The sequence below is a fragment of the Aquarana catesbeiana genome, linkage group LG01 (genome assembly GCF_042186555.1).
Source record: "Aquarana catesbeiana isolate 2022-GZ linkage group LG01, ASM4218655v1, whole genome shotgun sequence".
Taxonomy (NCBI): domain Eukaryota; kingdom Metazoa; phylum Chordata; class Amphibia; order Anura; family Ranidae; genus Aquarana; species Aquarana catesbeiana.
This window is the reverse complement of record NC_133324.1, coordinates 201,585,443-201,601,146: the sequence shown is the minus strand read 5'-3', so window position 1 is coordinate 201,601,146 and position 15,704 is coordinate 201,585,443. Positions and strand designations below refer to the sequence as shown.

The 15,704-nt window shown below is 42.1% G+C and overlaps 1 protein-coding gene across 1 annotated transcript in view; it reads right to left on the bottom strand.

The window, feature by feature from the left end:
* Positions 1–15,704, bottom strand: part of HSD17B4 (hydroxysteroid 17-beta dehydrogenase 4) — a 516,553-nt gene that overhangs the window by 420,581 nt on the left and 80,268 nt on the right. Inside the window, exons 3-4 of the mRNA XM_073624673.1 lie at positions 11,980–12,087; positions 2,680–2,739 (exon numbers count right to left, since the gene is read on the bottom strand). Of these exons, the coding sequence (XP_073480774.1) occupies positions 2,680–2,739; positions 11,980–12,087 (168 nt within the window). The remainder of the gene's footprint in view (positions 1–2,679; positions 2,740–11,979; positions 12,088–15,704) is intronic.

The window sequence follows — 15,704 nt, the reverse complement described above, 5'->3', positions numbered from 1 at the left end:
GACTGACACCGCACCGGAGGAACGGTCGGTATGTGCCCCAGCAGTCCACTCGGCGCACGGGGGCCAATGTGCCACTTTTTTTTAGCACTTTTGGCTTCCCGTTCCCATGATCGCTCTGGACCGTGACAATATTTTGTTCCGTTACCGGGGCGACCACGTGCCGTGGGTCCCCGGCGCGGATGCCGGCTCCCTCCCAGCACGGGTCAGTTGTTGTCAGAGTTGGATGTTTCCTCCCTCTGCACTCTGATTCGTGTGTGGGATCCAGGGGGCGGGCCTGCATGCCGGAGATTCAGAGGGCGACCCCTCCCACTGCCTATGACGCTTACCTGCACACCAGCTGTTGCTGATACTGTCAGTAATGAGCTGCACTAGATAAGCCACTTGCTCTAGACGGCCAGTCTCATGCCTATACAGGCGTCGGACAGGTCGTTTAGCCGTATTACTCCCTAAGGTAATCATTCCATTCCTATCACTGCATCTGCATGTTATTCTCATATATGCAGGCGAATCATGCCAGCATATGCACATCCACTTACATAGTGTAGTGTGGATTGCATCTATTGGGACACTTCATGCAGCAGTGTTTTTGCATGCTGTTCCCCATGTGATTTTAGCTAATCACACAACCCTTTCCATTTTTTCGTTTCAGCGATTGCATGCTGATGTGTCCAACCATTGTGCTTCCCTCGTTGCTGTGAGACCTGGTTATATGGAGTGTTACAGTATCACTCCTCACTATCGCTAGACCTCTATGCGATTTCTACTCACGCTAGGAGTATTTCTCACCCTGTATGAATCTATAGGTAAGCATATTACAGATTGCTATCCCTATTATATAAATACCACATACATTAGATGGAAGCCCTAATATTAGGTGTGAGATTATATCTCTCTATATCTCTATCTCTATCTAAATAATATATTATATCATATATCATCTCACACCTAATATTAGGGCTCAAAACGCGTCGGGCTTTTGTGTGTTAAACTTCAGCCAATACAGTTGATGTGGTGTTTTTATGTTTACCATTGTACCCTTACAAGCACATTGCTATTGTCCTCACCTTTTGCGTAGCATCCTCCCTTCCTATTCTAGTATCTATGTTTTTTTGTTATGATCTTATTTTTTTATATAAAATAAACTATATATGTTTTTGATATACTTTTTGAAGACTCTTGCCTTATAAAGTCCCACCAGAGGAAAACAATGTTCTAATACAGCGTGTCGGCTATAGCTTTAAGAAGTGTGTCTGAGAGGAATAAGTTGCCCTCTGAGGCCGGATCTTCCTCCTCAGAGTCTGAGCAAAGGCTATCCTCCGATTTGGATTGTTCAGATTCATCCGACTCCTCGGATGAATCTGAATCTCTAGCAATGAGATTTCTTATTCATCTCACTAGTAAAAGGCTTGGAAACGTAGCTTCTAATGGCTCTGACTACGTTCAAGCAATGAAGAAAGGTTTATTTTGGACTATGTCCTTTGTGAAGGTGGAAGACTGATACCATCTTGGGAGGAAAGGATGGTTTTGGGTGTAAGACAACCTTGCCTTTGAGAAGAATGAGGAACAGCTCCACACAAGAGAGAACCACCAACTTAAGGATACGAGAGCAACCAAAAAGGCTACATTGCAGGAGAGGTCATCAAAAAGAATATCCCTGATGGGTTCAAAGGGTTGTTTCTACAGAACAGAGCTGAGATCCCTAAGAAAACATAGGGTGCTGCAATGGGGGCCTCGTGCTAGATATACCTTGAAGAAAAACGCTTTTGCAAGGAACAGCAAAGCCAGAGGTCTTAAAAAAGAACAGACAAGGCTGAAGCCTGTCCTTTCAGCTTGAGCCCCATGTAAAGGGCTCATGCAATCGAGCATATTAATGGACTTAATGAAAAATGCCTGTACAAATGAATTACAGGATGTGGCTATAAACAATAATATGCAGCCTCAAGCATAAACATGGGAATGCTTACAGACGCAGACAGTGTAGGGGCATACTGCATCTCTATATGCGTATACTTGGAGTCAAGTATACCCTCGTACAGCCATATCCTGCATTTCATTTGTACAGGTGGCTGTACGCAACACCTTTGGCTTCCAGGCAAAAATTTTTTGTTAGATTATCCAATACACCTGTGTGCACGAGCCCTTACAATGCCCATTGATGGAAAAGCCATACACCAAATGGACATAATGTGTGTAATCCAAGAAAGCTGGGTACGTTTAAATTGCCATTCCAGACCAATAGTCTTTATCCTAGCCTTAGTCGTCTGTTAATCCCCATATGTTCCTCTTACCACTTGGACTGATCTCCTACTGTTTTTAGGAAGAAATACTAATACTTGCTAAGTTCTGCTGAAAAAGACTTTCCATCAAAGAAGTAACCATTTTATCAGCATTATCACTTTTATAGATCTGAGAAACTTTTATGCTCAGAAGCTGTTAAAAGCGTTGAAAAATAGAGAGGAAGATGAAATCTGAAGACAACATCAATACATAAATTAATGAAATGGTCCGCAAATCAATTACATAAAACGTCAATGTTCTTGCTTATCATTCGCTCAGATGCTCACACGCAGATGACTGAAATCAAATAACACACTGTTTAAAATAGTTCTATTGCATTTGCATTTGTCAATAATTCACCAAACAGAAGAGAAGAGAAAAGCTAATAAAGTGAGTGGTTACCTATCCGTCCAAATGCATCCAGGGCTGCTTGTACAAGTTTCTCTCCTGATTCCACTGAGTCTACAGGGAAAAAATAAATAAAGTTGTGAAAAGAAATGACAGATTATAGAAATAAATCTTCACACAGCTTGTGGGTTTTTATACAGTTATTTCCATGCAATTACATTACACTTAGAAGTGCTGAAAGCGCATTTAAGTGCAGGAAAATCTGTATCGAGAGAATAAAGAGACTGCCACTGCTGCTAGTTCCCCCAATGCTGATCCAGTGTCTTCGATATGTGAGGCAGGGATATGCAGCTAGTACACAGATCTGATTTTCTAAACTTAATGTGCATTTCAGATCAACAACTCTAAGGGATCCATTTATAAAATCACTGTACAAGTGTGACAAACATCTGCAACGAAAAGTTGTTGTATATGGTCTAATACAGGGGGTAAACAACCTTCGAGAGGTGATCTCCCTGAACAAAATCAAAGCTCACAGGGCACAGAGTCCTTTTAGCGAGATACCCTAGCAAGGCGTTCAAGAGTTTTGGTGTGCTTTCTGAAAGTGCACCAAACCCACAGAATAAAATAGTCTATTACTAAAGTGCAGCTAACCTACTGTTATAGGTGCTGTTGTGCCTATATAGTTGCACAACAGCACCACAACAGCATATGGGCACAATATCATCTATTTGCCATTGTGCCCATATAGCTGCTATTGTACTATATGGGTCTCGCTTGGACCTGAACCCCAACAATGGGCACAACAGCATCTTTTTTGTATTGTGCCTATAAGGCAACTATTGTTCATCTATATGGGCAGTCCAGGGTTGCACCGATACCACTTTTTTAAGACCGAGTACAAGTACCAATACTTTTTTTTTCCCCACGTACTCACTGATACCGATACTTTTTTTAATGTCATGTGACAGGTGCATTAATATGCAGCACTGTTGGGCACTGATGGGGTGGCACTGATGAGAAGGCACTAATATGCAGCAGTGATGGGCACCGATGGGGTGGCACTGATATGCAGTATTGACGGGTGGCACTGACTGGCACCGATAGGCAGCACTGATAGGTGGCACTGATGAGGCGCCACTTATGGGCAATGAAATGCAGCACTGATTAGCAATTGGCTGGCATAATGAGACAACTTATATGTAAATGATTCTGCTGGCAAGATAGACCTGTTCTGTCAGAACCAGCGACCCGTCATATTCGGTAATGGAAGTGACGTTCCGTCGGAACACTGCGACACCCATCTTGGTACACCCTGTACTTGGCCGCAGTGCAGGGTGTACCAAGATGGGCATCACAGTGTTAGGACGGAACGCCACTTCCGTTACCGAATGCGACGGGTCGCCGGTTCTGACAGAACATCCGACATTGGGAAAATAGCGGCTGCGTCCCCGTCTCTGCCCCAGCCAGCTTACCTGCCACTACTGCCAGCGTGACTGGCAGTAGTGGCAGGTAAGTACTCGTGCAAATGCTCGGTATTGGCACTGATACTAGTATCGATGCAACCCTAATGGGCACAATAGCATCTTTATGCTCTTGTGCAAATGTAGCTGCTATTGTGCCCATAAAAATGCTATTGTGTCCAGTATCCTTAAGCCCAGTAACACTGCCCTTGAATGCAGTAGTGCTACTTAATGCTGTGAATCCAGCGGCAACCAGGAATAAGAGGCGGAGTGCTGTTGGTATCACTCCGACATTCTTGCCAGAACTTTAGAAGAGGCCTCGGCTTATGCAACTGGCTGATGCCCCCTGCAGGCAATCTACTAGTCAACTAGCCACAATCGACTGGTAGATAGCGTTTCACAGGTTTCTTGACCCGGGAAATAATAGGATTATCTCTTGTGATCATAAATGCCAACTAGTGGCCATGATGCAATATTTTCCTGAAATACCACAATCCGGAAGATAAATTACTGTGGCCACTAGATGGAGCTTATGATCATACAAAATAATCATATTAGAAAAATCCGACAATTTTGAAATCCAGCTGTGTTTGTCACATTCATCACACAGTATTAAAGCCAAGTAATATTCTAAAACTTGCCAAGCACATTACAATAGCCAAGTTAAAAAACTGATTCAACAGTTTTCACAGTGCTTTACAAAATAAAGGTAGACAGTACAGTTACAATGTGATTTAAGCAAGAGGGTTAGGAGGCTTTTGAGCATGGGAGCTTATAATCTAAAAAGGGAGATAAACAAGCCTGTCTGCTTCCATTCCAGTTCTGTCGCTATGGCTTTTAACACTTGAGCGCTGACAGTGTCTGCTTTGCAGCAGGCTGGACACACTTACAGCAATTGAAGGAAACTGGCATTACAGTTCCCTAATGCTATAAATGCTAGTTGCCTTAATCTTAATACAATGAGGAAGGGTTAGAGCCCCTGTTTATGGTTTACTGTTGTGTGTGTCACCATTGCAGAGCTTCACCCCAACTTGCTGCCCCCTGAAAGTTGTCATGGGACCAAAAGTGAGCGAAAATTACACTGCAGGGCTTTGCATTTGCCAACACGAACATAAAGTGTCAATACAAAGATACAGGTGTCACTTTACATTGCAGAAGACTAATATTTTCTGTCTGATAATCCTAGTCAAAATAGCGTTATGTTCATGATAGATCATAGCCATAGTGACAGAGTTTATGATGTTTTATTTATCATATCAAGTCATACTTCACACATATATCAGATCTGTGTGCAAAATGTACATTATGAAGAACATTAGACAGTGGCAGAATATTACCTACAAGGATCCCGGTATCATTAATCAGATATACTCAGCAAAGCTAATGGCAAAAACCGTAGAGGGCTTGGAGCCATAGTCTTTTTACCGAGAGATAATAATGGCATCAGTCAGTTTACATCCAAGGAGAGGACGCAGAGATATGATTAGAAACATATCTACAGGTAGAGGAGGCATACTAAATGAATGTGAATGCAAATGAAGATTTACCGTTAAAGCTACAAGGAAAAAAAAAGGAAGTAAAATGGACATAAAAGAGGGCACTGTTGCAAAAAAAAAAAAAAAAAAAAAAATTATCCAGCTCTTCAACCGGAAGGTGTAAAGGCTGTTGCCTGAAATAGATGGGAAATTCTGATGCTTAGACTCAGCGGGGATCTTAGTGGGCAATTTCGGAATTGGAGGACAGCACCGAAACAGCGTTGACTCGGCTCTTCTTGAGAGCCTGACCCTTGAGAGCAAGAGCATTCCACTGCAGTGTCTTTAATGGAAAATAAATCCACTTCTGTAAAATACATGCTTTTACTAATCCAGAAAAAAAGCCAACATCATGTACAACTCGTAGACAAGCTTTGAAAGAAAAAAAAAAAAAAAAAAGAAGAGAAAAAAAAAAGAACTAAAGCAAGCATATGATAAAAGCTGAGATACAGAATAGGATTGTCTGGCAGGGGAATGAATGTAGTACAAACTATTATCCGTAAAGAAGTAACCATAGAGAAGATGTGTCACTGGAAAGTTTATATAAAACAAATGTAATGGTATTTTAGTGACATTAGGAAATGTTTCTCTTTTAATGGGGTTTCTTAGTTCTATGGAAGGGTCCTAACTTCCCACCAGCCAAAAAGACTGCTCAAGTTCCGGGACACTCCAACTGCAAGGAGCTTGCTTCCAGCATCCTGGGAGCAGGTGCATTTCAAACCCGCACATGCGCAGTGCTCTCACATTTTCATTCCCCGGTGTCATGTGACTCGTTAGTGTTACAAGTTCTCAGGTGTGAATGGGGAGCAGGTGCGTTCAATTTGGTGTTATCGCTCTCACTCTCTCATACTGGTCACTGGAAGTTCAACATGGCACCTCATGGCAAAGAACTCGGAGGATCTGAAAAAAAAAATAAAGTTGCTCTACATAAAGATGTCCTAGGCTATAAGAATATTGCCAAGACCCTGAAACTGAGCTGCAGCACAGTGGCCAAGACCATACAGCGGTTTAACAGGACAGGTTCCACTCAGCACAGGCCCCGCCATGGTCGGCCAAAGAAGTTGAGTGCATGTGCTCAGCGTCATATCCAGAGGTTGTCTTTGGTAAACAGACTTTGTCTTCGGAAATAGAGTGCTGCCAGCATTGCTACAGAGGTTGAAGGGCTTGGTGCAGACCATACGCCACACACTGCATCAAATTGGTCTGCATGGCTGTCATCCCAGAAGGAAGCCTCTTCTAAAGATGATACACAAGAAAGCCCACAAACGGTTTGCTGAAGAAAAGGCAGACTAAGGACATGGATTATTGGAACCATGTCCTGTGGTCTGATGAGACCAAGATAAACTTATTTGGTTCAGGTGATGTCAATTGTGTGTGGTGGCAACCAGGCGAGGAGTACAAAGACAAATGTGTCTTGCCTACAGTCAAGCATGGTGGTGGGAGTGTCATGGTCTGGGGCTGCATGAGTACTGCCAGCACTGGGGAGCTACAGTTCATCAAGGAAACCATGAATGCCAACATGCACTGTGACATTCTGAAGCAGAGCATGATCCCTTACTTCTGAGACTGGGCCGCAGGACAGTATTCCAACATAAGGACCTCAAACACACCTCCAAGACGACCAATGCCTTGCTAAAGAAGCTGAGGGTAAAGGTGATGGACTGGCCAAGCATGTCTCCAGACCCAATCCCTATTGAGCATCTGTGGGGCATCCTCAAATGGAAGGTGGAGGAGCGCAAGGTCTCGAACATCCACCAGCTCTGTGATTATTATGGAGGAGTGGAAGAGGACTCCAGTGGCAACCTGTGAAGCTCTTGTGAACTCCATGCCCAAGAGGGATAAGGCAGTGCTGGAAAATAATGGTGGCCACACAAAATGACACTTTTGGCCGAATTGAGATATTTTCACTTAGGGGTGTACTCACTTTTGTTGCCGGTGGTTTAGACATTCATGGCTGTGTATTGCGTTATTTTGAGGGGACAGCAACTGTACACTGTTACACAAGCTGTACACTCACTACTTTAAATTGTAGCAAAGTGTAATTCCTTCAGTATTGTCACATGAAAAGATATAATAAAATATTAACAAAAATGTGAGGGGTGTACTCACTTTTGTGAGATACTGTAAGCGCTCTCGCTCCAAGGATGCTTGGAGCAAGCTCCTGATTATTAGAGTGTCCCGAAACTTGTGCAGGACAAGCTGATCACCCCAACTGGGGGTTTTTCTGGCAGGCTTTGCCGATGTCCCTCATGGCTGAATTGTAAGGCTTTTAAACTAAGGACAATATTTCAACGCTGCACAGCATTTGTTAACACTGCATCTATTTTCATGAAAAGGAGAACTCTTTAAAGCCCAGTCATCTGCCAGGACCCCTCACAAACCAGTTAATGTGTGTTTTTTTTTTTTTATTATTATATCTCAACTCAACCTTCCAGTCCAATTTTTGTTGGCACCCACACTAGTATAAGGTTCCAAAAATGTCTACCGTGATGGATTTTTCAGATTGATCGTTATGGTTTTCCTCTAAAACAGATTGGAGAATGCAGTACTGATCTGCATAGGCAAAAAATATACAAATTTCCCCAATGCATGTATGTACAAACCTCATTCAAAAGAGCTGTTCAGTGCCTTGAACACCTATGGGGACTTGGTCACTGTCCAGTGCCTGTAGATAGCTTTACTAACAAGCCACTCTTATTAATCATGGAAGGGTTTAGGTGAGGCAGGAAAAAAAAAAAAAAAATGTAGGAATACCAGGGTGCACAGATGTTTGCATAGTAGGACCGAGCTACATGCAATAATCTTAGGTGCTTCCTTTTTTTTTTTTCTCTTAAAGCATATGTAAGCCAAATAATAAAATCTTAGAAAAGCTTGAAAGAGACCCTTGTGTTGATCCAAAAGCTCTGAAATTGATCCTGGACGTCACCATCTTGCATGTGATGTCAGCAGTCGCAGCAGACACAAAAAGGGGTCACTCATAGTACTCCCCTTCGCCTCTCCTCTGGCGAATACATAAAAGGTTATGTAGGGAGGTGAAGGGAGGGGTGCGGGAGCCTGGCCAACACCGACCATAATACGTTATTCCTAAAAGTGGAAAGGGCTATGATGTACAAGGAAGGAAGGGACTGTGCTAGGGAAAAGACTATCCTGGAGTAGTAAAATTTTCTAGCAAGTTCAAATGAACATTGCAAGAGAATAAAACAATGATTCAAGGAAAGAAAAATTTATATTTTTCTTTACTTTTTTTCCTTCAGTCTTGTAAGCTGGTGACATATCTTTAAAAGTGTTAATAGTATTTCAGTAGTTTTCAATCCTTAAAAATCTCCAGTGTTATTATCAGGCATCTGATCTGGTCCAGAGCAATATGTAGCTCGTGGTGGAGCAAACGCATGTAGACCACAAATGATGAATGAATGGAGGGCTGGAGAAGATCAAAAACAATGAGAAACAAAAATGGATGAATAAAAAGGTGAAATCAGTAACTTATGGGAAACAACAGGACAATTTATGATACACGGTGCAGAAAAGCTTAAGGCAGGCCAAAGACCGTATGAATTTTTTTCCTGCAACCACAGGGAGAAGACAGCGTTTATTGCTAGTGACTATAGCAGCTGCTAGCGACTATCACAAGTAAATCCGGCAGGCTGGTGGTACCCAAGCTGATCGATCAACTTGGTACATTCCAGCTGGCCCATGGTTGAAATCTGGGCCGATTCCTGTTGAACCGGCCGAGTTTCGGACATCTATGAGCAACCTAAGATTAATTTTAAAGGCTAAATAAACTCTATGAATCAGCTAAATACATTCATATCTTAAAGTGATATTAAAGTCTTGTTTTAAAAAAGAAAAAACAAAACATGTTATATTTGCCTGCTCTGTGCAGTGGTTTTGCACAGAGCAGCCCAGATCCTCCTCTTCTCAGGTCCCTCGCTGGCGCTCCTGGCCTCTCCCTCCTGCTGAGTGCCCCCACAGCAAGCAGCTTGCTATGGGGGCACCCAAGCTGAGCCACTGCTCTGTGTGTCCATTCAGACATGGAGCTGTGGCTTAGCCACACCCTCTCTCCCCCCTCATGGGGACAAAAAAAAAAAAAATAGGTAGTACTACGTATTACCAGGGGGGTGGACTTTTTAGGCCGAGAAACACTGGAGAGGAAGTAACAGTATCAAAATATAAATTTATTGAAGGTTACAAATACATAAAAGTAAGAATGAAGATAACATAAATGCATCTATGAATATTATATTTTGATACTGTTACTTCCTCTCCAGTGTTTCTCAGACTAAAAAGTCCGCCACCTGGTAATACGTAGTACTACCTATTTTTTGTTGTTTGTCTTCATATATTTACGGACGTGGCCTATTTTTGCATTTTCTTTGTCCCCCCTTCATGGGCTCACTTAGCCGATGGCACCCACTGCTGTCTCAGCCAATGAGGAGGGAGAGTCCCGGTCAGCTGAGGCTCTCATGCAACATCGGTGGATCTAGATGGGGCTCAGGGGGCTGCTGCGCACAGAAGGTTCTTCATCTTAAATCATAGAATGCAGTAGGAGATGAAAAAAACCTTCTGCCTTTACAACCACTTTAAAGTGGTTGTAAAGGGTCACATTTTTTAAAATAAAAATAACAAACATGTTATACTTACCTGCTCTGTGCAAGTGTTTTGCACAAAGCAGCCCCGATCCTCCTTTTCTGGGGTGTTCCATTGGTGCACCTGGCTCCTCCTCTTAATCAGGTTCTCCCTCAGAGAGCCGCTTTCCATGGGGGCACCCGTGCGGGCCCGCTCCCAAGTCCTGCTGCTGTATTAACACAGACAGCAGCAGGACTCAGCCCCACCCCCCGCTCTTGTGTCACTGGATTTGATTGACAGCATCGGGAGCCAATGTCTCCTGCTGCTATCAAACTATCCAATGAGGACAGAGACAGCGGCTGGAGCTGCTGGGCTTGTGCATGTTGCTGGAACCGACGGGTTCAGGTAAGAAAGGGGGGGGGGGCTCTGGGGGAAGCTGTAGCAAAGAATTTTTTTATCTTTTTTCACCAAGGTAAAAAACCATGAGACTTTATAACCCCTTTAAGGTGTGCTAACTCTTATGCCACGTACACACGGTCGGAATTTCCGACAAGAAATGTTTGATGTGCGCTTGTTGGAAATTCCGACCGTGTGTAGGCTCCATCAGACATTTGTTTTCAGAATTTCCGACAACAAAAATTTGAGAGCTAGTTCTCAAATTTTCTGACAACAAAATCCGTTGTCGGAAATTCCGATCGTGTGTACACAATTCCACGCATGCTCGGAATCAAGCAGAAGAGCCACACTGGCTATTGAACTTCGCTTTTCTCGGCTCGTCTTACGTCACCGCGTTCTTGACACTGGAATTTCTGACAACATTTGTGCGACTGTGTGTATGCAAGACAAGTTTGAGCCAACATCCGTTGGAAATAAATCCAAGATTTTGTTGTCAGAATGTCCGATCGTGTGTATGCGGCATTACAGTTTGTTGTTTATTAGAAAACAGTCACAGCTTGAGTAGAAAAGCCTGTCTACTGCCTTGCTCTCTATAAGGAAACAGTGGTCACTCTGCATCTCTGTAGGGATCCGACATGCCCCTGCAGAGTCAGACCTGGAACTCCTAAACAAACAAAAAGCACTCTTTGCGGATTACAAAGCTACTGGCCTAATGCAACAGGTGGCATGTGATACCTGTTCAAAGACAGCGCTCATTCCACAGAGAGCAAGGGACTTTCTTAAAAGCTGGCAGGAGACAGTTTTTCTACACAGCATGTGGCTGTTTTTTTAATAACATACAAACTTTAAGACACATTTTTTCCCATGTACCTGGAATGTATTTAGCTCATTTAAACTGAAAGCACAATTGGGCTAATTAATTGACAGGTTTACTTTAATTCTGTAGACTACAACAAGAATGTATTCATGCAAACAGCCTATAACATAAGCCCAATTTTTTTTTAACAAAAAGCCAAATGCTTAAGGAAGATGCTTGTTGTAAAACTGACAACCTGCTTATTATAAGGTAATAGCCAATAAAGAGCTTAAAGAAAAAGCCTGCAGTCATCAAGGATCAAAGTGTTGACATAGTAAAGAGAGCAAATACTGTGCAAGCACAGCTCTAATGACTGCTATTCGTGTAGTAATAAACGCACTGCACTGTTACAAATATATATTCCGCTTTCAGAGGGCTAATTTATGCTTTATATCATTTAATTTAGCAGTTCTCCCCAAAGCAATTTTTTTTTCATGTGCTATAATTTGTACATGTGTGAATGTGGAAATGAGTTTAGTGGCAGCAACATGAATTAAAGATTAAATGCACATCAAATATGATGACTGACAGCATCCCATACCATAATTGGCCACAGCTTTTCCTCCTTTCGCCCTAATTTCTTCAACAACCTTGTCTGCAGCAGATGAACTTTTCCCGTCACCTTTGATGTCACCTCCCAGATCGTTAACTGTAGAATCAATCAAAAAGCAGATGTTATTTTAAATGGAGATTAACGCAGGTGAAAAAAAAGGTAAATACACCAAACAAATAACAAACAATTAAAAAACAAATTATTAACATGGTATTTGTCTTTTTAAATTTTGCATAGGTTCGTTCTGGATTAGAACAATCATCAGGTTTTCATTGTCTGTGTCCCTAGTGGAGGAGGATTTTCTGGGTTACAGTAAGAGTTAAACCTTTGCTTTTTTTTCTGTCTTTGTTCCTATTAGGGAGATACAGAATATGGCAAGAAGTTTGTGGACACCTTTTTGGACATGCCATTCCAAAACAATGGACATCAAGCCTTGTTTTTGCGTTTTTTGCACACGTTTAAAAAAATCATTATAGGCCTGAAGATTACTTAAAACCCACAAAACATTATTCCTTTAATTCATAAAGACTGAAGAATGGGTGAAATTCATATACTTTCTAGAATGCGTGAGACACACCTTCACAAATTGTATCTGAGCAAGTTTTTCTCTCTTGGTGCCAAAAGAGAGTTGGTCCTAATTAGCTCCACTTTTACATTTGGCGCATTCAATGCGATACAATCTAAAAGTGGCGCATTTTAGAACTACCTGAATTTGATGCACGAGTCGCAGTCAGAACCAAGCGTGTTGCAAAAGCTTCATGAATTTTGTGCAATACATTAACAAGAGGGATTAACTTCAGAAAAGTGTTGCAGCTTATTGAATTCCCCCAAGCAACCACAGGGACCGGTCTTGTGGGGACGGGGGGTTGGGGGAAATCGGAGGATTAGGCAAGTATATATGATGAACTCCATTCCTCTAGACCAGTGATGGCAAACCTTGGCACTCTAGAGGTTTTGCAACAACATTTTCCATGCTAATGCACTCTGCAGTGTAGTTGAGCATCATAGGAAATGTAGTTCCAAAACATCTAGGGTGCCAAGGTTCACCATCACTGCCCTAGCCTAGACAAAAACAAGCAGATGACCCGTGCACAGCCCCAATGCATGGGAAAAATTTTTTTTGCCCGAAGTAGCTTTTTAAACTTAATTTTACAGCACACAAACGCAACATATTGCCCAATTATTTGTTAAACTGTAACAGATGAGATTACGTGAAAGAATAGCCAACATATAAAGCCTTAAAACTGCATGCATCCATGAAACGGCAGCAAACTTTGGTACGCTTACTTTTAAAAGCCCCTACAGGTCATCGGTTTAGAGCAGTGATTCTCAAACTGTGTGCTGTGTAAGATTTGCAGGTGTGCCCAGGGAGTTTTGAAAAATATTTAAAATTGCTAGCATTTTGAAACTGAACATAGTGAAAAATTAAATGGTAAATCAATGTCTCAAAAGTTTTTAAAAAAAGTAACATATATAAAAAAAAAACGCAATCTCCGTCAGTCGGTCATTTATTGGTTACTTTCGTAATGTAAGACTTGTGCGAGAGCTCGGGAGAACTCGATTGCTCAAAATATATCATAAAAATGGAGACCGTTCCATTCCAACTTCGAAGCTAATAAATAAAGTTTGGTCATTGTTTAGCAATGGAGAAATACTTAATCATGTCTGGACCTCTGAAAGAGAAAACTGTTAAATGAAAAGCAAGCAAAAGTACAAAGATTACAAATTGTTTCATACCGATTTGCTCTTGAAAGCAGACACATCCTTCACATTGAATTAAAAATTGTATTTTATTTTATTTATTTCAGGTACTTATATAGCGCCGTCAATTTACGCAGCGCTTTTACATATACATTGTACATTCACATCAGTCCCTACCCTCAAGGAGCTTACGATCTAAGGTCCCTAACTCACATTCATACATACTAGAGACAATTTAGACAGGATCCAATTAACCTACCAGAATGTCTTTGGAGCGTGGGAGGAAACCGGAGTACCCGGAGGAAACCCACGCAAGCACAGGGAGAACATGCAAACTCCAGGCAGGTAGTGTCGTGGTTGGGATTCGAACCAGCGACCCTTCTTACTGCTAGGCGAAAGTGCTACCCACTACACCACTGTGCCGCCCTAAAATTAAATCTATATGTAAAAATAAATCAGTTCACCATAAAAATTGGTAAATCTTTTCTGGTGTTGCGTAAAAATTATTATATCTTTTTGGTGCACCGCAAGACAAAAAAGTTTGAGAAACACCGGTTTAGAGGCAACTAAATAATGGGTCTGGATTATTGCTCTCATTTTGGGGTCTCACCTGCCCTCTGTTGAAGTGGTCTAAGCTCCATTAGCTTCTTCCCCAACCAGAGCAGCTGTGGAAAGTAACAGCCAAACCCAGAAGACAATGTATTACAAATGCATGCATACAGTATGTGTTGCAAACTCTACTAGAAGACTTTCCTCCTGGCAGCAGCGTTTTGGCAAAAAAAAAAACCTGGCACTTGTAAAAGCATCACTTGTTACAAGCCTACAGGCATCAAGAGCTTGGACATCAATTCATTTAATTGGCCAGAATAATAATTTATTCTGGTCATTAAAATGAATTAACGCTCAAGCGCTAATCATGCCTAGCGTTTAGGCGTGTTTAGCAGGGTCAAGCATTTTCTCTGCCAAAACTCTGCTGCTTCTGGATGCACTGGCAGTGGGGGGGCTCCCAGCCTCTGAAAGCCCCTGCCACTAACCGCTGCTAAAAGCCTATGTGTGCATGGACACACAGTAGTACATGCAAGAGAGCTTAAATGCAGGAAAAAAAACATCTGATACCCGTAGAAGCAGCTGCACAAATCATCCAGTGTGCATAATTGAGGCATTGCAAAATAAAATAAAAAACTCAAGGATTCAAGGGGATTTAGACCCTTTTCACACTGGGGCCACGGCCATTTTAGCGGCACTTTAGTGCTGTTTAAGCGACGCTTTTCGGCCGCTAGCGGGGAACTTTTAACTCCAAAGAAGGGGTTTAAAACTCCCGTGTTGCAACGTTTCCAAAATGCTTTTCAGGTGCTTATGAATCACTGCCCATTCATTCCAATGGGCAGGGTGTTTTGGGAGCGCTAAATACAGCGCTCCCAAAGATGCTGCTTGCAGGACTTGTGGAACGTCCCACAAGTGAACTGCCCCAGTGTGAAAAGTCACACTAGAATGAATGGGGGGTGGTTTTCAGACTCTTAGCAGAGGCTATTTCCAGCGCTAAAGCGCCTGAAAACCGCCCCAGTGCAAAAGGAGTCTTAAGGGGTAATAGGCCGGGGGACTCAAGTGGTAATCACAGACAGGTAATCGCAGACAGACAGGTGAGATTAGGCAAGTTTCTGATGTTAACATTTAGTGAAATATGTACTATATATAAAAATAGTGTTGCCATATATATAACATAAATAAGTACACATGATATATGTATGTAGAGTAAACTAAGTACACAAAAGCAATAGAGAAGTGCCAATTGCTCCCATATTTATGCATTTTTGCAAGTATTTATAGCTCACTGCATAAAGCGAAGCCGTCATGCACATTCATATGCAACATTAATTTCCTTCCTGATGAACTGGCTGCTACTCCATGGGTGGACCTGAAACTGAAGGAACTAGGCAGAAAATTGTCAGCCAAACTGTGGCTACATCAAAAACAGATGCAGCTACAGTTCAGGTATTTTGACAGTGACTGTT